The sequence below is a fragment of the Lytechinus variegatus genome, chromosome 5, assembly GCF_018143015.1.
Source record: "Lytechinus variegatus isolate NC3 chromosome 5, Lvar_3.0, whole genome shotgun sequence".
Lineage (NCBI taxonomy): Eukaryota > Metazoa > Echinodermata > Echinoidea > Temnopleuroida > Toxopneustidae > Lytechinus > Lytechinus variegatus.
This window is the reverse complement of record NC_054744.1, coordinates 14,723,028-14,741,940: the sequence shown is the minus strand read 5'-3', so window position 1 is coordinate 14,741,940 and position 18,913 is coordinate 14,723,028. Positions and strand designations below refer to the sequence as shown.

The 18,913-nt window shown below is 35.4% G+C and overlaps 1 protein-coding gene across 1 annotated transcript; it reads left to right on the top strand.

The window, feature by feature from the left end:
* The first annotated feature begins 868 nt into the window (after positions 1–868).
* LOC121415533 (zinc finger protein Pegasus-like) lies at positions 869–15,012 on the top strand. The gene is made up of 2 exons (XM_041608764.1): positions 869–1,221; positions 9,325–15,012. Exon 2 carries the CDS (start codon positions 9,376–9,378, stop codon positions 11,050–11,052), a length of 1,677 nt encoding a protein of 558 aa, XP_041464698.1. The 5' UTR covers positions 869–1,221; positions 9,325–9,375; the 3' UTR covers positions 11,053–15,012.
* Positions 15,013–18,913: the final 3,901 nt, after the last annotated feature.

Genomic DNA, 18,913 nt, shown 5'->3' with positions numbered 1-18,913 from the left:
TAAGACTGTTTTGAACCGTTTCAACAAGTTTTAGAGCCCATGAGGACCACGAAGACCACTGAAAGATTGGTCAGGACTCGTGTAAGACCTCAAAGACCATTGAGAGACCTCTGAAATATCAACCAAAATTCATGGTCTTTCAAAGGTCTACCAGCGCTCTTGTTCTCTGTGGATTGGGGGTTTAAAAGGTTATACGTTTTTCACACTGTAATAAGATGGAAAAGGGGCTTATCAAAGGTATGTTTCACAGAGGGACATGTTCGTCAAAAGAGGCAAGGCTTACTAAGATGTGTAATTGCCCCGTCAGGGGCGAAATTTTTTCATTTTTGACAAAAGAAATAACAACTCTTAGGCAGAAAAGTGCCTTCATCGTTTACTTTTGTCCTTAAATAATATCATTTTTCTTCTTTAAGGTGGCACATTGGGGGGGCAAAATCTCGTTTTGCCCCCCCCCCCCAAATTTTCTTTGGGGGGGCAAGTGCCCCCCCCTGCCCCCCGCTTCCGGCGCCCTTGGTCATAATTATCATAATTATTGAGTCGACGAGGGACGGGATCGATGCAGGGGGGGGGATTAATGTCCTCGGACAAGTTTATGCCTTAATATGCCCACTTCCTATTCATGAATTGCGATTTTTACTGAGTAGACCTACGATGATTTTTTTTTTATCACATGTACAAAAAAATTATGCAGAGCTTCGCCCTGGAGCTTCGCCCAAAACATTATTTTCGTCTTCGCCCCCAAACCGAGCACAAATTAATTGAAGGGGGAGAGGACCGACATATTGGTAAAAGTTTAACCACACCCCCACCACGCCCGGGTATTCCCCTTTATCCCACATAACATCAACGTAATAATATGCGCGTCCACTTCACTGTGCGATGACAAAATATTGCAATTTTGTGCGGTTCCAGCTGGCCTGTTGTTTGCAACGATCTATGTCGTCCACAATGACCTCCGCTGCATGCTAAATATAGAATGCGAACAATCTGGATTGCCGCCTTCGTCGCATCGTCATCGCAAGATGCCCGGATGTAATTAGGGCAGGTAGAGTTTGCAATCGATGTCGACACGGGCTTCGGTTGCTCGCCCATCTAACAAGCCACGATGCACCCGGCCGATTTGGCGCGGTGCGTGGTTAAACGCGTCGCATAGCTGTTATGCATGCTGTACAGCCTCAAAGGTGTAACTCGTAAGGAAGCAAAAGCTACTTTGTTTTCTATGTAAGTAACTCTTTAATTTGATGAGAATTATCATTGTCGTCACTGTAACTTCTCGATATGTTTAAGTTGATTGTATGCGTAGATATTTGATTGAAATAGAGAAAGGCCTACTGACGAAATATCGGGTTTTGTCGTCAATGTAATGAGACAACTCTGCTCTTCCGTAATCTCCTACCTGTCATTGCGATCATGTGATGTAGAATTAACCTTGTCCCACGTACTAATATCGATGTGAGCTGAGCCTGAGCTGAGTAGGATCTCTATAATATGTTTTGATTTGGAGTCTATCTTGGACAGTCGGAGATGAGATTAGTCTTTCCTTTAAGAATGATTTTATTGTAATATTTAATTGTTGGACATGAGTTTGATGATGATGATTGATGATGATAATTGACTCAACTTTTGCAGTTGTACCTGCGGATCTCCGAACAGCAGAGGAACTGAAACGAGAGAGAGAGAGATGTGAGCAATGAATAAGGAATGGATTGTGAGACTGAGAGCAAATTAAAATTTTCATGATTAAGTAAGAAGCACTCACAGTCACACACATTGCGCGGTTAGTATTAGTAGGCCTATGCCTATACTAATTAGTATTAGTATACTGAGTAAGAAGGGGGGCAGTCAAATTTCATGGCCCCGTTAATATTTATGTTTTTCCCGGGCCAGGGTTTAAATATATATTTAGAAAGCAGAATTCTGCTTTCCAATTATATATCTGCATGTAGGGCCTAGATCTTTATTTTTATAATAATGGATTCAGGGGGCAAGGCATCCATCTATTTGGCTCATGATCCAAGCAATTAAAAAGAAAACTGGGGATGGGTGACTTTAATACTTGCTGAATTTGCAATATTTGTCACAATAGTGGGGGCTTGCTTTCATAGGTACATGGGGACAGGGGCAGATCCAGGATTTCAAAAAAGGTTTTCAACCAAAAATAATGATATTTCGTCCACACAAAAATGACAAGCAAAAAAATTAAATAAAAAAAAGGGTCTTCACTTTCATATGGGTGGGGGATGCTTTTATTTGAACAGCACTTTTACATTACAAATTTTAATTGTGGCACTTGTTCACTGCTACCACCCTGCCTGTGGGGAATCTACAGGTAGGACTATGGTATGCCAATGTTGTACAGAGCACACACTTTAAACAATCATTAAAATATCACTTGTGACCAAAATTACTAATTTCCATACAGTTGCAATTTATTTTTCATTAGTAATTTGGGAATAATTTTTGTATTCACCAGAGCGCTCAAAAACTTGAATTTTGGGCATATTTTCTTGTACGCCCTCTATTGGTGGAAAGTAATATGGCAAGAAAATTTTCATTTTTTGATCTCTAATTTAATTAAGAAAAAAATAATTTAAAGAATCAAATTTAAATAAGAGTCAAGTTGTATGAATAATAGGTGTAATGGAAACTGTCGGTGTAAAGAAATCAAGCATTTGCCCCGAAGAAAAAGAGAAAATAAGCCAAACTTTGCCACCCTTATTTTGCCACACATGGAGATATAAGTGAGAACAAGGTTATATTATAACCTTGTTCATTGAATGAGTGAATTGTGGCGGCATGGGCCAGCTTTGTGTAATTTTGTGTAATTCCCAATGGCATCGGTTTATTTAGTCCTAAAAATAAATACCCAATATTCTTGGAGAGTAGAGTAGTCATAATATTGGTTGATAATCGTTATGAAACCCATGGTTCCTACTAGCTCAGTGAGTAAGACGACAGACTGGAGGTGCCTCATTCTGCAGCGAGAGGTTCAACTGGAAGTAATAAGAAAAAAAGAAAGAAGAAAAATAGAATGAAAGGAGAGGATTTTGGAGAAGTATTTTTTTTATTAGGGGAGGGGACATAAGGAAGTCTTTCTTATTAGGCTAGCTTATTTAGTCTGTACATTTATTTTGTATATTTATACTATAGCTTGTTTCAACGTTCTTTTGTTTTGATTTTCTGTTTAATAAAAAGTTATTTTATATTTCATTGTCTTGTTTTAGCTCTAAGTTAACTAAGGCCTTGTTTAAAAAAGTTCACCCTGACAAATGTTTGTTGTAAAACTAAAAAAAAACATATAAAAAGAAAATGAAAAAATAGTAATGAATTTTTGGGGAAAATCCATTGAAGAATAAGTTTTTACTTTTTGTTTTGTGAAGTCATATATCTAGAGGATTACACTCTAATAACCCTAGTAAAAGTAGCTGGGCATGGTCCCAATTTTTTACGCATACATTCGTAATTCCGAAGGTTCGTAAGTCCGAAAACAAAATGAGGTTCGTAATGCCGAAGGTTCGTTAGTCCGAAAACAAAGTGAGGTTCGTAATTCCGAAGGTTCGTTAATCCAAAAACGAAATGAGGTTCATAATTCCCAAGGTTTGTTAGTCTGAAAACGAAATAAGGTTCATTAATCATTACATTAATGAACCTTCGGAACAATGAACCTTATTTCGTTTTCGGTCTAACGAACCTTCGGAAAATCAAACCTTATTCCATTTTCGGATTATCTCAATTTCTTTTAGATAAGGACATTTCATTCATTTTTTTTCATTCACGATATGTCGGTCATGGCCTGGAAAACTACTTGCATATCATCCATATGACATCACAAATCAAACAATTAAAATTCTAATAACTTTTAAAATCTTTAATGGATTTTCTGTAAACTTTCACCAATAATTATTACTGGTATTGTTTTTCTGCTATTTTTACAATAAACTTTTTGTTAGGGTGAACTTCCCCTTAAATTGAGTTTAATCTGTGTAAAATTGTCCAAAAGATTGGGAGGTGATCCCATTTCAGCTTTTTCAATACACCAGCATTCCCTGGGAATGAGTTGGTGTTGGCTTAAATTTGAAGAGCAAAAAAAAAAAAAAAAGTAACATTTTCATTTTGGTTACAAGCAATTTGACATGCAAAAAAAAAAAATGGTTTCACTGATCACTACAATGCAAAGTAAAGGTTACTTATAAATACATGTAGATCACGATAAATTTGATAAAGAAAAAAAAAAGGTTTTCACCACAAAATAAAGATCATTTTGGGGTTAAATTTCTGCTATTTAGCCTACGTACAGTACTACGTATTACTACCTGATTTCCAAGGGTGCTGCCTATAGATTGTAAGTGTCACACAGCACCCCCATATAAATCTTCAGCACTCGTGCTTCCTTGAGCCATGCTCTTTTATTTGTGTTTACTTTGCTGGTAAAGTCCACCATCATCAATTCATTTAAACATGGGTTAATTTTTTTTTAGATAACAGCATTTTAATCATCAGACAATTTAATAGTGGCATGCATACATAAAAAGGATCCAAAGATTTTTAAAGGTAGGCCTCTTTATAGGTAATTCAACATGGTGTCTGTGATAAATTTCTTTAAAAGATCTGTGTGGGTATTAAGCAAGTGAGCACAAGTTCAAGTTCTGACCTTTTTAAGTTAAAATTTGATTTCGTGATAAACTTCGACATGTAATGTACATAAATATGTGATCACCTTAGTTGATTTTTTTTTTTGGGGGGGGATGGCCTGTTAGAGCCTCCCAGCCCCCACCCCCCATCTGTACACCTGTGACATGGCCCTGGGAACAATTGTTAAATAGGGGGTAATGGGGGTTTGTTTCAAGGGGTCGTAGTCTGTTTTTTCGAGCCATGATATTGATAACTGACTCTTAATTTACCAAGTATTTATGACTGGGAGACTTTCAGGACTACTCACAAATTACAACAATGTCTTGTAGCAGGCTTAACTTAAGTGATTTCATCAAAAAGGCTGTAAAGCCATTGTAAATTGTTCAAGATTTAGATTTTGTACAGTGACCTGTATTGAACTTTGTGATATCATGATATCACATATAAGTTGTACATTATTATTGCTAATTGGAAAAAGAACTCATTTTGAAGTTTTTGAAACAACTGGCATTTATCTTTAATCCATATTCACTGAAACGTGTCAGAGTAGGTTAGACTGAGTTAACAAATGGCACATTTTTGTCTATAGACTATAGGCGCTGCTTTTCCGATGGCGACGGCAGCGTCAACATCAAATCTTAACCTAAGGTTAAGTTTTTGAAATAGCATCATAACTTAGAAAGAATATGGACCTAGTGCATGAAACTTGGACATATTGAGGGTAATCAAGTATTACAAGGTCAAAGGTCATTTAGGGTCTTAGACCATGGTGGGGGAATCAATATCAAAATCTTAACCTAAGGTTAAGTTTTTGAAATGTCATCATAACTTAGAAAGTATATGGACCTAGTTCATGAAACTTAGTAACTGACACATATGACACAAACTCTTTATCCATGATGTAGTTTTTGAAATTCTGTATTAAGTGTTCTCTTATAGAAAGAACACATTATCTACTGATAGATGTGATAAAAGAGGCAGTTTAAGCAAAATATATACCAAAGTAATGGGGAGAGTTGTTAACAAGTGACATCACACATCTTTGTCACATTGCCAATGTGAGGATCTCCATAGCATTAGTGATCGCAATATTCAAATGCTCATTACTTTCTCATTATTTGCCAGATTTTTCTCAAACTTTTGTTGATCTGTTCTTTGATTTTTCTGTCTTTTTTCCCAAGCTATCTTGTTCCAAAGGTTTCATTCTCCTTAAACCCTAAATCTCCCAGGGTATTTTCATTCTTGTCATTTTTTTTTCATAATGCCCCCCTTAAGATCTCAGCTGTGGATTGCACGATGACAATGAAAATTTGCATGATGGTAGAGAATGATGTAATCTACATAGTTGCATTGGTAAATTCAAGAATTCATATATTTTTTATTTTATATGAATTGATTATACTAATTTATTCATGAAATCATACTTATTGCTCTGATTCACTAAATAAAGCTCCTAGAATGCTATTTTTGGTGAAAATATTCTTCATAGTATTCCTAACAATTGTGAATGAAAAAAATTCTGGTACCTAGACAGATTTCTTATGTATTTTATTGTTTTTTAAAATTTCTTATGTATTTCTATGCTTTTTTACTTAATGTTTTTTATTGTTTTTCGATGGAAATTGTTCCAAACTTAATTCTGATCATAAACAAGCAAAATTGCTAAGTTTAAGCAGTAAAAGTAGAAATAATGACACATTTATGAATTTTGGCTAAATACACAATTTGCATTGGATTTGTACATGAAATCACGTTTTTGAGCAATTTGGGGTCTGACATGGACTTACATAATGTTGCATAATGTCGCAACCGTGTACCTGGGCGTCACACAAATTTGGTCTCAAAATTTGCGCGAGAATTGAAAGTCAGTGAGCGGGGAGGTCAAAAAATTTTAATCACAAAAATTGTCGAGGGGGGGGGCCATTATGACCCCCCCCCCCCCCCCCCCCCCCCGGAGAATCAGGGTTAAAGGAATACTCCAGTCTGAAAAGAATATGATTTTAACAGATAAAGAAAAATAAGACAAACAAAGGACTTAAAATTTGACCAAAATCGGACAAGGAATATCAAAAGTTATGACATTTTAATCATTTGCATTAGTTTGGTGAAACAGCTCTATGCATGTCTTCATGAGCAAACGGATGTCATATCCCCACTTGTTCTTTTGAATGGTATTATGTTTATTCAATTTTGTTCTTCCAAGAACTAAAAGAATTGGATTGGCAACTGATTTGACAATTGCTGCAACTTTTATTTTTTTTTAATTAAGGGATATATATTTTAAGGATGAGATATGAGAAGAATTCCCAACTATAAACCTATATTCTCTAGAGTTACTTGATCTACTCACCAACTTCAGTTCATCTGAGTTCTGATCCACAAAGGAGCACTTGAGTTGATTCACAGAGTCCAACAAGTTAAGCTTCGAAGAAAATAATGGAAGCTAGAGCGATCAAGTCCAGTGAGGGCGTACAGCCAATAATTGCAACTAGAGCTCTATTTGATCTGACTGACCGCGAAAGATAAATCACTGCGGAAGCGAAGTCTAAAGTTTTTGCACAAATCCCAACACAAGACTTGTCCAGCTATCTTGTCCATGAAAAAGAACAAAATGAAGCTCTTCTATGGCACACAGAAAAGTGAAAAAATAATCCACAGTTATGTCCACAGACCACAGATGTAAAATTGAAGTAAAGATGCAGAACTATATAACTCCAAAAAATCCAGGTATATAAATCCAAGAATGGTTTAGTTATAAAACCACGAGGTTGAACAACTTTCTTCTATAACATGTGACTACAAATATGAAGTTGACTCTTCGAGATCACAAGAAGAAGTGAGGCAAAAACGTTTCAACAGAAAAAGTTCAAAGATAAAGCCACGCCTTGAATAAAAATGATTGGTTGAACAAAAGTTTGTTGACCTTAAACAAAAGCTGTCATTTGTTGATAGATAGTCAACAAACCAACCTTGATTGGCTGTTCAAAAGTCTATAAGGAGCTTTGGAATGCACGTACATGTCAAAAGTATTACAAAATAGGAAATTTTTGTACAATTGATTGACAAAGGTGAATGAACTTTATAGAAAATGTAGTACTGTATGATTTGAAAATAATGTGAAGTTGCTATAATATTTTTCACACATTCATGTGAAAAAATTGAATAAAATGATTTCATGTAATATCATAAGAAAAAGGAAAGTGGGGAAGTGACATCCCACCTAATGAATATTCATGATAATGTGGATATAACTGTTTTCACAAAGAAGATTTAGAATTCAATAACTTTGTTATTTGTTATCAGATTTTGATGAATTTTCAGCATTTTGCTCAGTGAACTTTACTTTATTTATTTAGATGTAATTATTTTTAGCCAGGAGCACCCCTTTAAACTGGTTTGAATCATTGTTTTATGCAGCTTTGATTACACTTTTTTCAGAGCGTGCATTAAGAGTGCATTCAATAATGAATGAGTGTATTTATCACAGAGTGCTAAATTTACACTTTACTAATGTTAGGTGTTATAAGGCCACAGTTTGGCATTGAAGAGGCCGCTATTTTGCTCCGGGCTGAAAATAATATGATTTAGACAGATATAGAAAAATCAGACAAAAAATAAACTGAAAATTTGATCAAAATCGGACAAGGAATACTAAAGTTTTGGCATTTAAAAAAATGCATCATTCCGGTTAAACAGTTCTAGGCATGTCTTCATGATTATTCAATGAGCAAATTGATGATGTCATATCCCTACTTGTTCTTTTATATGAAATTGGGTTTATTCAAATTTTTTCTACCAAGAACTGAAGAAATTTGATTGACAACTGATTTATGAATTTCATATTCATTGAGCACTGCAACTTATTCCCTTATAAAGGAGACACATTGTTCACACGTGTGAAAAAATGAAACAAAATTTGATTTCATGTAATAACCTAAGATAAAGGAAAGTGGGGATGTGACATCAGCTTACCTAATGAATATTCATGATGACGTGCAAGGTATTGCTTAACTTTGAAATTCAATAACTTTGTTATCCAATTTTGATGAAATTTTCAGCATTTTGCTCTGAATTTTACTCTTTTTATTTAGATATAAATATTTGTAGGCTGGAGCATCCCTTAAATCTGTGCTTGCCCATGTAAGCTTGATCAGCAAATTACAATCCCTTTGCATCATTGTTTTCATAATTTCAAACTTGATGAAAATGGAAGCTTGGATTATGATTATCTGGAAATGATTTACAGAAATTTTTATTGTTTTCTGTTGCACTCAGGTATAAATGGGCAAACAATACGCTTATTAATGTTGGACACTAGTTACTATTAAAGTTAGCTTTAATAATATATGACTGGGATAATGTTTAGGGCCACGTGCAACCCAGAGTGATGGATACCAGTGGCCAACTGGTCATTATTGTTATTTGTTATTGTTTCAAGCACAAATTGCTTTCTATTGAGATGTTACAAAAATGCAGAGCTGTGCAATTGGCTAAAAAAATATCAATTCAGTAGACCTACATGTATGTGTGCTTCATCTGACTGTTTGTGTCTATTCACCAAGCCTGACCAAGTACATATCAATCCTTCCACATTTAATCAACAAACGTGTATACTATTGAAAATTCCACTTTATGTACACCCCTAGTTGTTACATTCCTTAGATAATAAAAATATCTTTGTTTGTTTTGCAGGACTTCTCTTCATCAAAGACTATTGTGAGTGCATGCTGACTTGGTAGATCCATGGCTTCTAGCACCATGGATGACGAAACAAGATCTCCCCTGAGTTCCATGGAGGAAGAAAGAAGATCTCCCATGAGTACTATGGAGGAAGAGACAAGATCTCCCTTGGAGAGAATCTGCCAAGTTCTTTCATCCAAATCAAAGAACTATGATGATGCTGATGACCAGGGGGAGAGTCTGCCCAACCCGGTGACATCCGCTTTACAGTTTCGGTACAAGTGTGACAAGTGTGAACAATCCTTCTCTTCCAAGGGCGGTTGTACAAATCACAAAAAGAGGATGCATCCAACAGATGATGACCTGAATAAACACTGGCATACCTGTGAACTATGTGGTAAGAGCTTTTTCTACAAGAAGCAATATGACAACCATGTTAGTAGCTGTAATGGTATTCCAGAAGACAAGAGCGGGAGTATCTGTATTTGCCCAATCTGTCCGTTTTCGTGTGATGATAAGGAAGAACTAGCCAATCATGTTATGGAACACGAGAATGCAGAGAATGGTGATTTGCTTGAACCGCCCATCCTGGATGAATCATTGTACGGCAGGGAGAGCAATGGACAGTATGATGGGGACATCCCAGCTCCTAGTCCAACTCTCTTTGTTGATGAGTCATTGTCAGATGGTGTGATGAATGAGATTGAGCCAGAGATTATTCAGTCAGAGAAGGGGACGTGGCAATGCCCAATGTGTCCTATCCGCTGCACTGAGAAAGATGTTGTCAAAGCTCACATGCGAGACCGTCATCTCAACAAAGTCAGGAAGCACATTTGCAATATTTGCAAGCGTGCCTTCACTCACAGCTCAGGACTCAAACAGCATATAACTCGTGTCCACAATGTTCCTGGACCCCCTCCAGATCCCGATGGAAAAAAGTTTTTCAAGTGTGGTCTTTGTGGGAAGGCGTTCTCTCTCGTACGTAGCCTCATCAGTCACTGGCCCACCCACAAATTGCAAACATGCAGCAGTCTGGAGAACTTTCAGTGTATTCTTTGCAAGGCCTTTTTCCAACTTCCATCTCAGCTCCAGGATCACTTCATCAAGCAACATCCTCAAGAAGCTACTTCCCGTTCAATGCCTTCAGCCCCCCTCTCTGAGAAACGACCTCATCCTGATGACTCTAGTGACGCACAGCCTGCCATAAAGCTAGAGAAACTGGACTTCTCAGCAGTAGAAGATGAGCAGGATTCTTCAAAAGGCATGCCAGGATTTCTATCAAGTCGGCAATGTAAGGACAGCTTCGACTCGGATTACCATCCTTCGCCAAATACCAGGAAGATGAAAGCTACCACATCCGCAGCGAGTCCAACAGTCCGAAGCAGTCGTTCTGTCCAGTCACCCCATGTTCCTAGAGAAGCAGATGTTGACGATCGGCCTGGGAGTCACATCAGCAGTATGTCTGGGTCTGATTCCTCTTCTAAGGAACCAGTAGTTGATGGCAGCTGTGAGGATACAGAGCCAACCAGTTCCCAGTCGTGTGCATCATGTATGGAGAAATCTGGTCGCCTTCTCACCAGCTGTAAGCACTGTGGCATTTATTTCACAGATTTTGTGATGCATACGCTTCACATGGGGCTTCATGGCCAGGATCATCCCTTCCAGTGCCATCATTGTGGAAAAAATTGTCACGACAAGTACAATTTCTTCACACACATCTACCGGGAATCTCATATGTAGGTGGGAGATCATTGTACCCCAAGCACATATGTTGTCAATCACTTTAGAAATATTTTGCTACTTATATTTTGAAGGGTCATCAGCTCAAAATAGTTGCCTTAAAGAAATGTTGCTGATGTTCCATACATACATGTACGTGGGATTTTTTTTCAGCTTTATTTTCTTGGAATGGGCAACAGAGTTTGTGCTGATTTATGAACATGTACAATGACAGTAGTGAAAGGTAGCAAGCTACAGTGGATCTTTCTATCAATATTTGCCTTAAATTTGGATGTTTTCTTTTCTCTTTCATTCTATGTTATTTCAATTATAGGCATGTATAAAAAAAACAACAACTCAAATTCCATTTTTCAATTGGAAGAACAATTAAAATTGATAATTAAATATTACTGAATGTACCTCATGGTGTTGATTTATGATATTTGATTTCTGTACATGCCTATTACATGTACATCATAATTTGATATTTCAAACAGATTAAGATTTACAGAAGAGACCAATTTTTCTTCTCATAGATCTTTCCACATGAAAATAAAGATGTTTTTATCAGTCACAACTGTGAACAATTGCTATTCCAATTTACTGATATTTAAATGCACATGTACATGTATGCAGTCATGTACATCTATATTACTGAAAGTTGAAATATATTTAGATGTGAACAGGTTTCATGCAAAAGCTCATTATAGAGCATTCATGGAGACATTCTTACCTTTAATAGATGCATGTACATGAATTGCATAGCAATTATTCATGGAAAAAAATATACAATTAGTTTTCAGGTTCATGAAAAATTTTGGAAGTACAGTGTATGTTCACGAAGCAAAATGTGATTTGGCATCAAATCCTGATTGCGAACAAATTTTCAGTCACTTTCATTTTATTTGTAATGTGTATATCCGATACAATGTACATTTTATGATTTACAAATTTCAAGATAGTAATGAAATGTTTCAAGCTTTTGTTTTTGGCTCTGTCATGTTATGGAGTAGTCAGGGATTGATCTATCTTCTGTACATGTACTGGTACTCACATCCTTGATTCACACATCATTTTCATTGCAGTAAGAATTGAAAGGAAATCAGTTGAAATTGTTCATTATTTATTTGTGTGTGGTACTTTCACTTTAACATGTCATTAGGAGCATACCAGTAATAAAGTTGGATTTGATTCTGCCTTTTCCAAAGTGATATAAGAAAAATATTACACCATTGCATCAGATATAGAAGTTATAGACACATTTCTTTTTTTTTCTTATTGCACTTTAATGTAGTCACTTGTAGTTGGTATGAGCAAAATTGCACTTGAGAAAATGTTTGTTAATGGAATGAGTTAAATGATGATTGTATATTTTTAAAATAAAAGTGCTCTAATTGTGATTTACACATTGTTTAGTAATTATGTCAGTTAGATGTGCCTTTCTCTTGTAAATTGGAAAATATATTTTCATGTGTAGATTGTATGTAAAGGGTGTTATGGGTATTACCATTTCATTTTGTTCATTTGATTCCTATTTCTATATTTGATCATGTTTGTTCAAAGTGTAAAGAATATTTTGTGTACAATTTTGAATCAGAACATTTTTGTTGTTGTTTTAATTGATTTTGACATGGTGAGGAATCATTTGACTTTAGAAGACTTGGACAGGATCTTCAAATCTTTTTTAAAATTAAAATTGACAGAAGCTCATAGCATGCTAATCAGATGTAGAGATTTGCAGCTGAATTTTTTAAATTTTAATTTGTTAGTAAATATTGATTCTATGGTTGAGTTGATGGTGAATAAGTTTACCGTACAATGATGTATTTGGGATTTTTGCCCATTCTGATTCCTGTTCAGTTAAGGTGGTGTCTCACTCTTGATCCTGTAAAGGTTAGTGATTCATCATGCACTTGATTTTCAAGAATAATTATGAATTGTAGTCAATGCGATTAATCATAAAAAGTTCTATGATTTCCAGGGTTTGTATTATGGGCTCCTGGGGGCGTTTCACAAAGATTGAAGTACGATTTCTCACTTAAATGCCGACGCGTACATGTACATGATATGGAACGCGCAATCTTATTGATCAATATGCAGTATTGCGCGTCCACTTGCCATGATCTGACCAATGCGGTGATTTCTTTTATACCGCACGCAACAAGGCATTTGAGTGTGATTCTCAGTCATACTTAAATCTTTGTGAAACACCCCCTGGAGACTTAAATAGGGCCCTGTAGGACAAAGTTTGACAATTTATCATGCGATTGATTTTTATAATTGATTGCACATAGTATGCCATACAAATATGTAATAGAATTGATAATACAGTGTCCTGTAATCAATATCTAAGCTCTGTGCTACATGGCTTCTCAAGTCTTGGAGAATGTATACAGGGGTGTATACATTACTACTCATTGTGTCGAGACTGGCCGAGGCTGCAGGAAGGCAAAGAAAATCATAAATGTTTGACTTTGAATCTCAATTACACAGAGACTAATTCATGATCAAACACCATAAACGGCCATTATGGTGTGCGCTTGTAATCCAAGTTATTAATTGATGCAGAGGTTCAAGGTACGAGACCTGGGCTCCGTAACACAAAGGTTTGCGATGACTTGCAAATACGAAAGAATACCTCTGATTGGTCCCTGGTCAGTATTTTAAACTTAATGCGCATGTCACATTGATATTAATTGGTCAGTTTATTTAGTGATGGTTGCTAATCTTTGTGTTACGGAGCCCTGGTCATGTTTTTCGGATGGTCGGTCTCGGACGTAAATAATCATATCTGATTGATACACATCTGACAAAACTCAAATTTGATTGAGGTTTTGCAATGATTAAACGGCTAATTTGCAGAGATGTCACACTATTTTCCAGGGCCTAGTCATACAAAGAGTTGCGACTGACCTGATTGCTCTAAACAGTGGAAATCCATCGAACTCATAATTTTTTTTATAGGAAATATATACGGCATCACTATTGTTCATGAAAAAGGGGCATAATTTGTCTAGACAATGATGCATGCAATAGTATACAAATTATTTTACAAAACACTTTCATTGGATGGATGTATTCTGGACATAGGCGTTCAAAGCTTTCCATAGCTGCGAGTGATCAGATCAATCACAAGTCTTTGTTAGACAAGGCCCAGATTAATTTTATTCCAGACTCGTCTTAAAAGTGCAAGTAACTTTTTTCTCTTATGGATGAAGGTGACTGACCCAACTGATCAGTCTGGGCCCGTTGCAGAAAGAGTTGCAATCAATTGTAACTCTGAAAATCAGGCGTAACTTGATATTCAACCAATCAACAGCGCGCATTTCAGACTTGCAATTGATTTTTTGACTTGCATTTAAATGCAACGGTCCCCAGATCTGGCAGTCCTGTCAATCTGCATTTTACCTCTCTTATTATCAATCTGTTGTGAATATGTCCCTTAATTTTTGTTTTGTTTCTTGTATATGAAGCACCTTTAGTGATAATTTATCACAAAATGTGCATTATAATACTTATTATGTGTGAACTAGTGATTAGTAACCATTGGTAATAATTGGGGGGGGGGGCTTCTGTTCAAATGTTTCTTTTTAGCTAGATTTTATTCACAGCTCTGAATAGTATGCAAATTTATCGTACAGTGTATAGGTCTTTTGATCTGTGAAGTGCCTGAATATTGTGAATCTATTTATTCTTTAGCAGTGATTCAACTAAAAATAATGGCATATTGCCCAAAACTTTGTTCTGTACTCATAATTAGGCAAGCTAATTTAAAAAAATATTTTCCTGATGTAGCAAACAATTATTGTTATATTACAGGTGTGTGTATGTTTGGAGATTTTTTTATTTTAGAAATGGTCACAATTTTTATGTCTATTTCATTTGCACATCAGATGAAAGACTAACATGAGTAACCCTTATTTTATCAGTCATTTAGTTTTGATTTAATATCATTTGGCAGAAATTTTCTTTAAAAACAAATTTGTGTTACGAGAAACTGCAAGAAAGTACTTGTTTCCAAAGAATCTCTTGATTTTTTAAAATCTGTGTAAACAATCAATTACTTCAATTCTTTGTCCACCCCCCCAAAAAAAAAAATTGTAGAAAACAACAATCAACCACAAAACTATTAAAATACTACTTTAAAAAATAACTTTCTTTTTTTTACTTTTAAAGAGAATGTTCAAATGTATTGAATCAATTTATGATTAATTATGAAGATGGGAACCATATAGACTCTGCAAGGATTTGAAAACAAATAATTTCTTATCTTAGTTTGAAACTAGTGGAGTGCTTCTGGCAGTCTCGCCTGCATTAAGTGATTCAATATAGCAGCAGTGCTGATTTTGAAAACTACTATAAAATGATTATTCACAAAATATGTAATTCATGTAATGATATAATACGTTCATTGACCCTAAATGACATGTGACCTTTAACTTGTAATACTTGATTACCCCTATGTCCACAATTCATAAACAGTATCCATAAAATTTGAAAGTTATGACAGCAATTTAATAATTAACTCCAACATGGCAAAATTTCATTAACCTTAAACTTACACAGAATGTTCAGTGATACTCAATTACTCTTATGTTAAAGTTTAATTATCGGATCCTTAAATTTTCAAAGTTATGATGGTAATTCAATAAATACCCCCAACTTGGCCAAAGTTCAAAGTAATATTTGATTACCCTTATGTCCAAGTTTCATTAACTAGGTCCATATACTTTCTAAGTTATGCTGTCATTTCAAAAACTTAACCTTAGGTTAGGATTTCAGTACTGACTCCCCCAACATGGTCTTAGTTCATTGACCTTAAATGACCTAACTCTGGCAGGATGTTCAGTATTACTTGATTAACCTTATGTCCAAGTTTCCTGAACTAGGTCCATATACTTTCTAAGTTATGCTGTCATTTCAAACACTTAACCTTCGGTTAAGATTTGATATTGACGCCGCCACCGTCAGAAAAGCAGCGCCTATAGTCTTACTCTGCTATGCAGGTGAGACAAAAATATATCCTAGTATTCATAGGTGATTTATTTTTATTATTTATTTATTGGGGTATACATGAAAATTGACCAGCAGCATGTGCTGAAAGGGTCAGTTGGCAAAAATTCATGAATCACAATATAACAAAGCAAATGAAAGTAAAACATAATTTCAATTGTTTGAATTGCTCTGTAGCCAGTATGTATGTTATGGGAATGAACTACAATTTAATGAATTATTATAGTTAAATCAAATAAATCATGATCATGTTCATATACATGTAGAAATGTTTGCATTATATATGTATATGTATGTTATACACATTTAGGTCATGCTTGTCAGAGCTGATATTTCATTGCCTATCATAAACCTTGGACATGTTCATTATTCATAAAAAAAATCATATCATTGTAACATATTGCCTATACGTAGAGACATGGGGGAAAAATTCTCTCAGCTTGAAATAGATTTCCATTGTACCAAGTAACAAAGACTATCTTAATTAGGCAGCTGGGAATTCCATCTGCTTTTTCCACCTTAATGATTCACATAATGAATACAACTCAATAGTCCGGTATGGGTAATTGTGCGTTGCCAACAAAATTGAGAGAATCCTCACAAATAATATTAGTTGAAAAAAAATGCTAATTCATATATTTTTTTTTGGAAAGGCAGGCAGTGACATCCAATATTCAAAATGAATATTTCAGCTATGTTTTGTTTTTTTATTGAATAATGCCATACTTGTAAACGGTCAAACCTGCTTTTAGCAACCGCCTTTATGGAGGAAGCACCTGTGTTTCACAAGAATAGATTCCCTGTTGAAACATTCAGAAATTATCCATGACCACTCATCCTGTCTATAAAGGCCAATTTACTTGTCTCCCTCTGGTGGTCTTTATATACAGGTTTCACTGTAATTCACTGATTTGAACAATGAAATGAATTGCCTTTTGATAAAATGTATGCTATTCACTACAGCTCATTAAGTGTTTCAAATACACTTAGTGTAGATCTTACATGTCATCCAGTATACTTTACATTTAGTTTCGTTGTTAATTTCTTGCAAGATTAAAAGTTTTGTTGTAAATAAGTCATTCTGTGTCATTGTAATTTTCTAGGTGTTCCTTCTTTGGATAACAATATTATGTGAAACTACCAGACTTGGTTTTTCTTTCAGAGGAGAATTGTTCACTTAATAGAAATACATACAGTATCTCTTTTACGCAATATAGACAAGACAAAGAAATGGAAATTTGAATCATGAGAGGACCTGGATTTAGAAAAGTGGGAGATGAATAGAATGTAGAGGGAAAGAAAAAAGAGAAATAAGCAGAAAAGGGAGAGAGAAAGATAAAAAGTCAACAATGGGGACAGGAATGAGATGGGTAGTTTCACCTTTGATCTTGTAGAGTCTTTGATTCTCTATTCATGTTTGTACTTTACTTTTTGTTATGCTAAAGTAATAAAAGCAATGAAAAAGTTTGTTAATCATGGTGTAATTGCATTTGAAATAAAATTGGAAACTCACAACGAGAACAGGTGAGCATTTCATCAACATTTTCGCCCGACAAGTTGTCAGATCTGATATCTTTCCTTGATTTTTTGACTGCGTCACTCGCTGACTTTTTACTTTCAAGTCTCGCGCAACTTTTGAGACCAAAGTTGTGACTCCCGGGTTCCGAAATTACACATTTTGTAAGTGCATGCAGACCCAAAATTACTCAAAAACATGAATTTGTGTACAAATCCAATGCAAATAGTGTTATTAGCCAAAATTCATAAATGTATCATTATTTTTCCTATTACTGCTTAAAATCAATTAATTTTCTCTTTTATGGTCAAAATCTTTATCGTTATGGTCAAAATAAAGTCCCTGACGATTTTCATTGAAAAAACAAAAAACAGTCGAAAAACAAAGAAATACATAAGAAATTTAGAAAACAGTAGAATACATAAGTAAATAAATGTGATGTTGAAATTTTTGAAAATAAATTTGATCACATGCCTATCTAGAGTATGTGAAACAAAAATTAGCATTTAAGGGGCATTATTTTATTAATTAGAGCAAACTTATGATTTTAAGCATAAATTAGCATATTTAATGAGCAATGAGATTTTTCGCAAAATTTGATGTAGTTTTGTAGATGCCATGGATAATGTGCTTGCCAATTTTTGTAGCGATCGCGCAATCGACGGCCGAGATCATAAGGGGGGGGGCTGAATCAGCCCCCCCCCAAGTCTTCTTAGGCATCAAAATAGCCCAGTCTATTTAGGGTTAAACCAGATTATGCAAAGCATGTTATTCGCCCTTCCTAAGAAGATTTTCATAGAATTTCCGTGCTCCCGAGAGATTTGGGAGTTGCTTGTGTACTTGGTACAAGGTCAGAGCATAAACTTGCTCTGCATTGATAAACATGGTTGCAGACAATTTTGCCAAATTGAATCTCTTCGGACCCCAAATTTATGTGACCGGGGAGAAATTTGATTAGTTAGAGGTAATAATAATAATGGCAGATTTACCCAGGGTAGCCACTTCAGTTCCGAAACCTGCTCATCCAGCGGCCCTGCTGTTATTACCGCGGATTTAGCTCGGCTACCTATAGGCGCTCAAGCATTGTAGAAATTTCTTCCTACCAGAATTTCTTCACCTCACCTGGGTCAAAGTCATACAGCGACAAGTATTGATGAATATGTCGCAGAACACCTCTTGAGCATGATCTGATAAATAAGGTGATGCATCCTATTCCTCAGCAAGTTGGAAATGGTGCAATCTTAAGTTACACTTCATTCTTGGTGAAACACCAAAAGGTCATTTCAAATATCCAAATTCCAAAGAAACCGTCAAAAACAGACACAAAATCAACAAACATTTGTCAATTTTTTT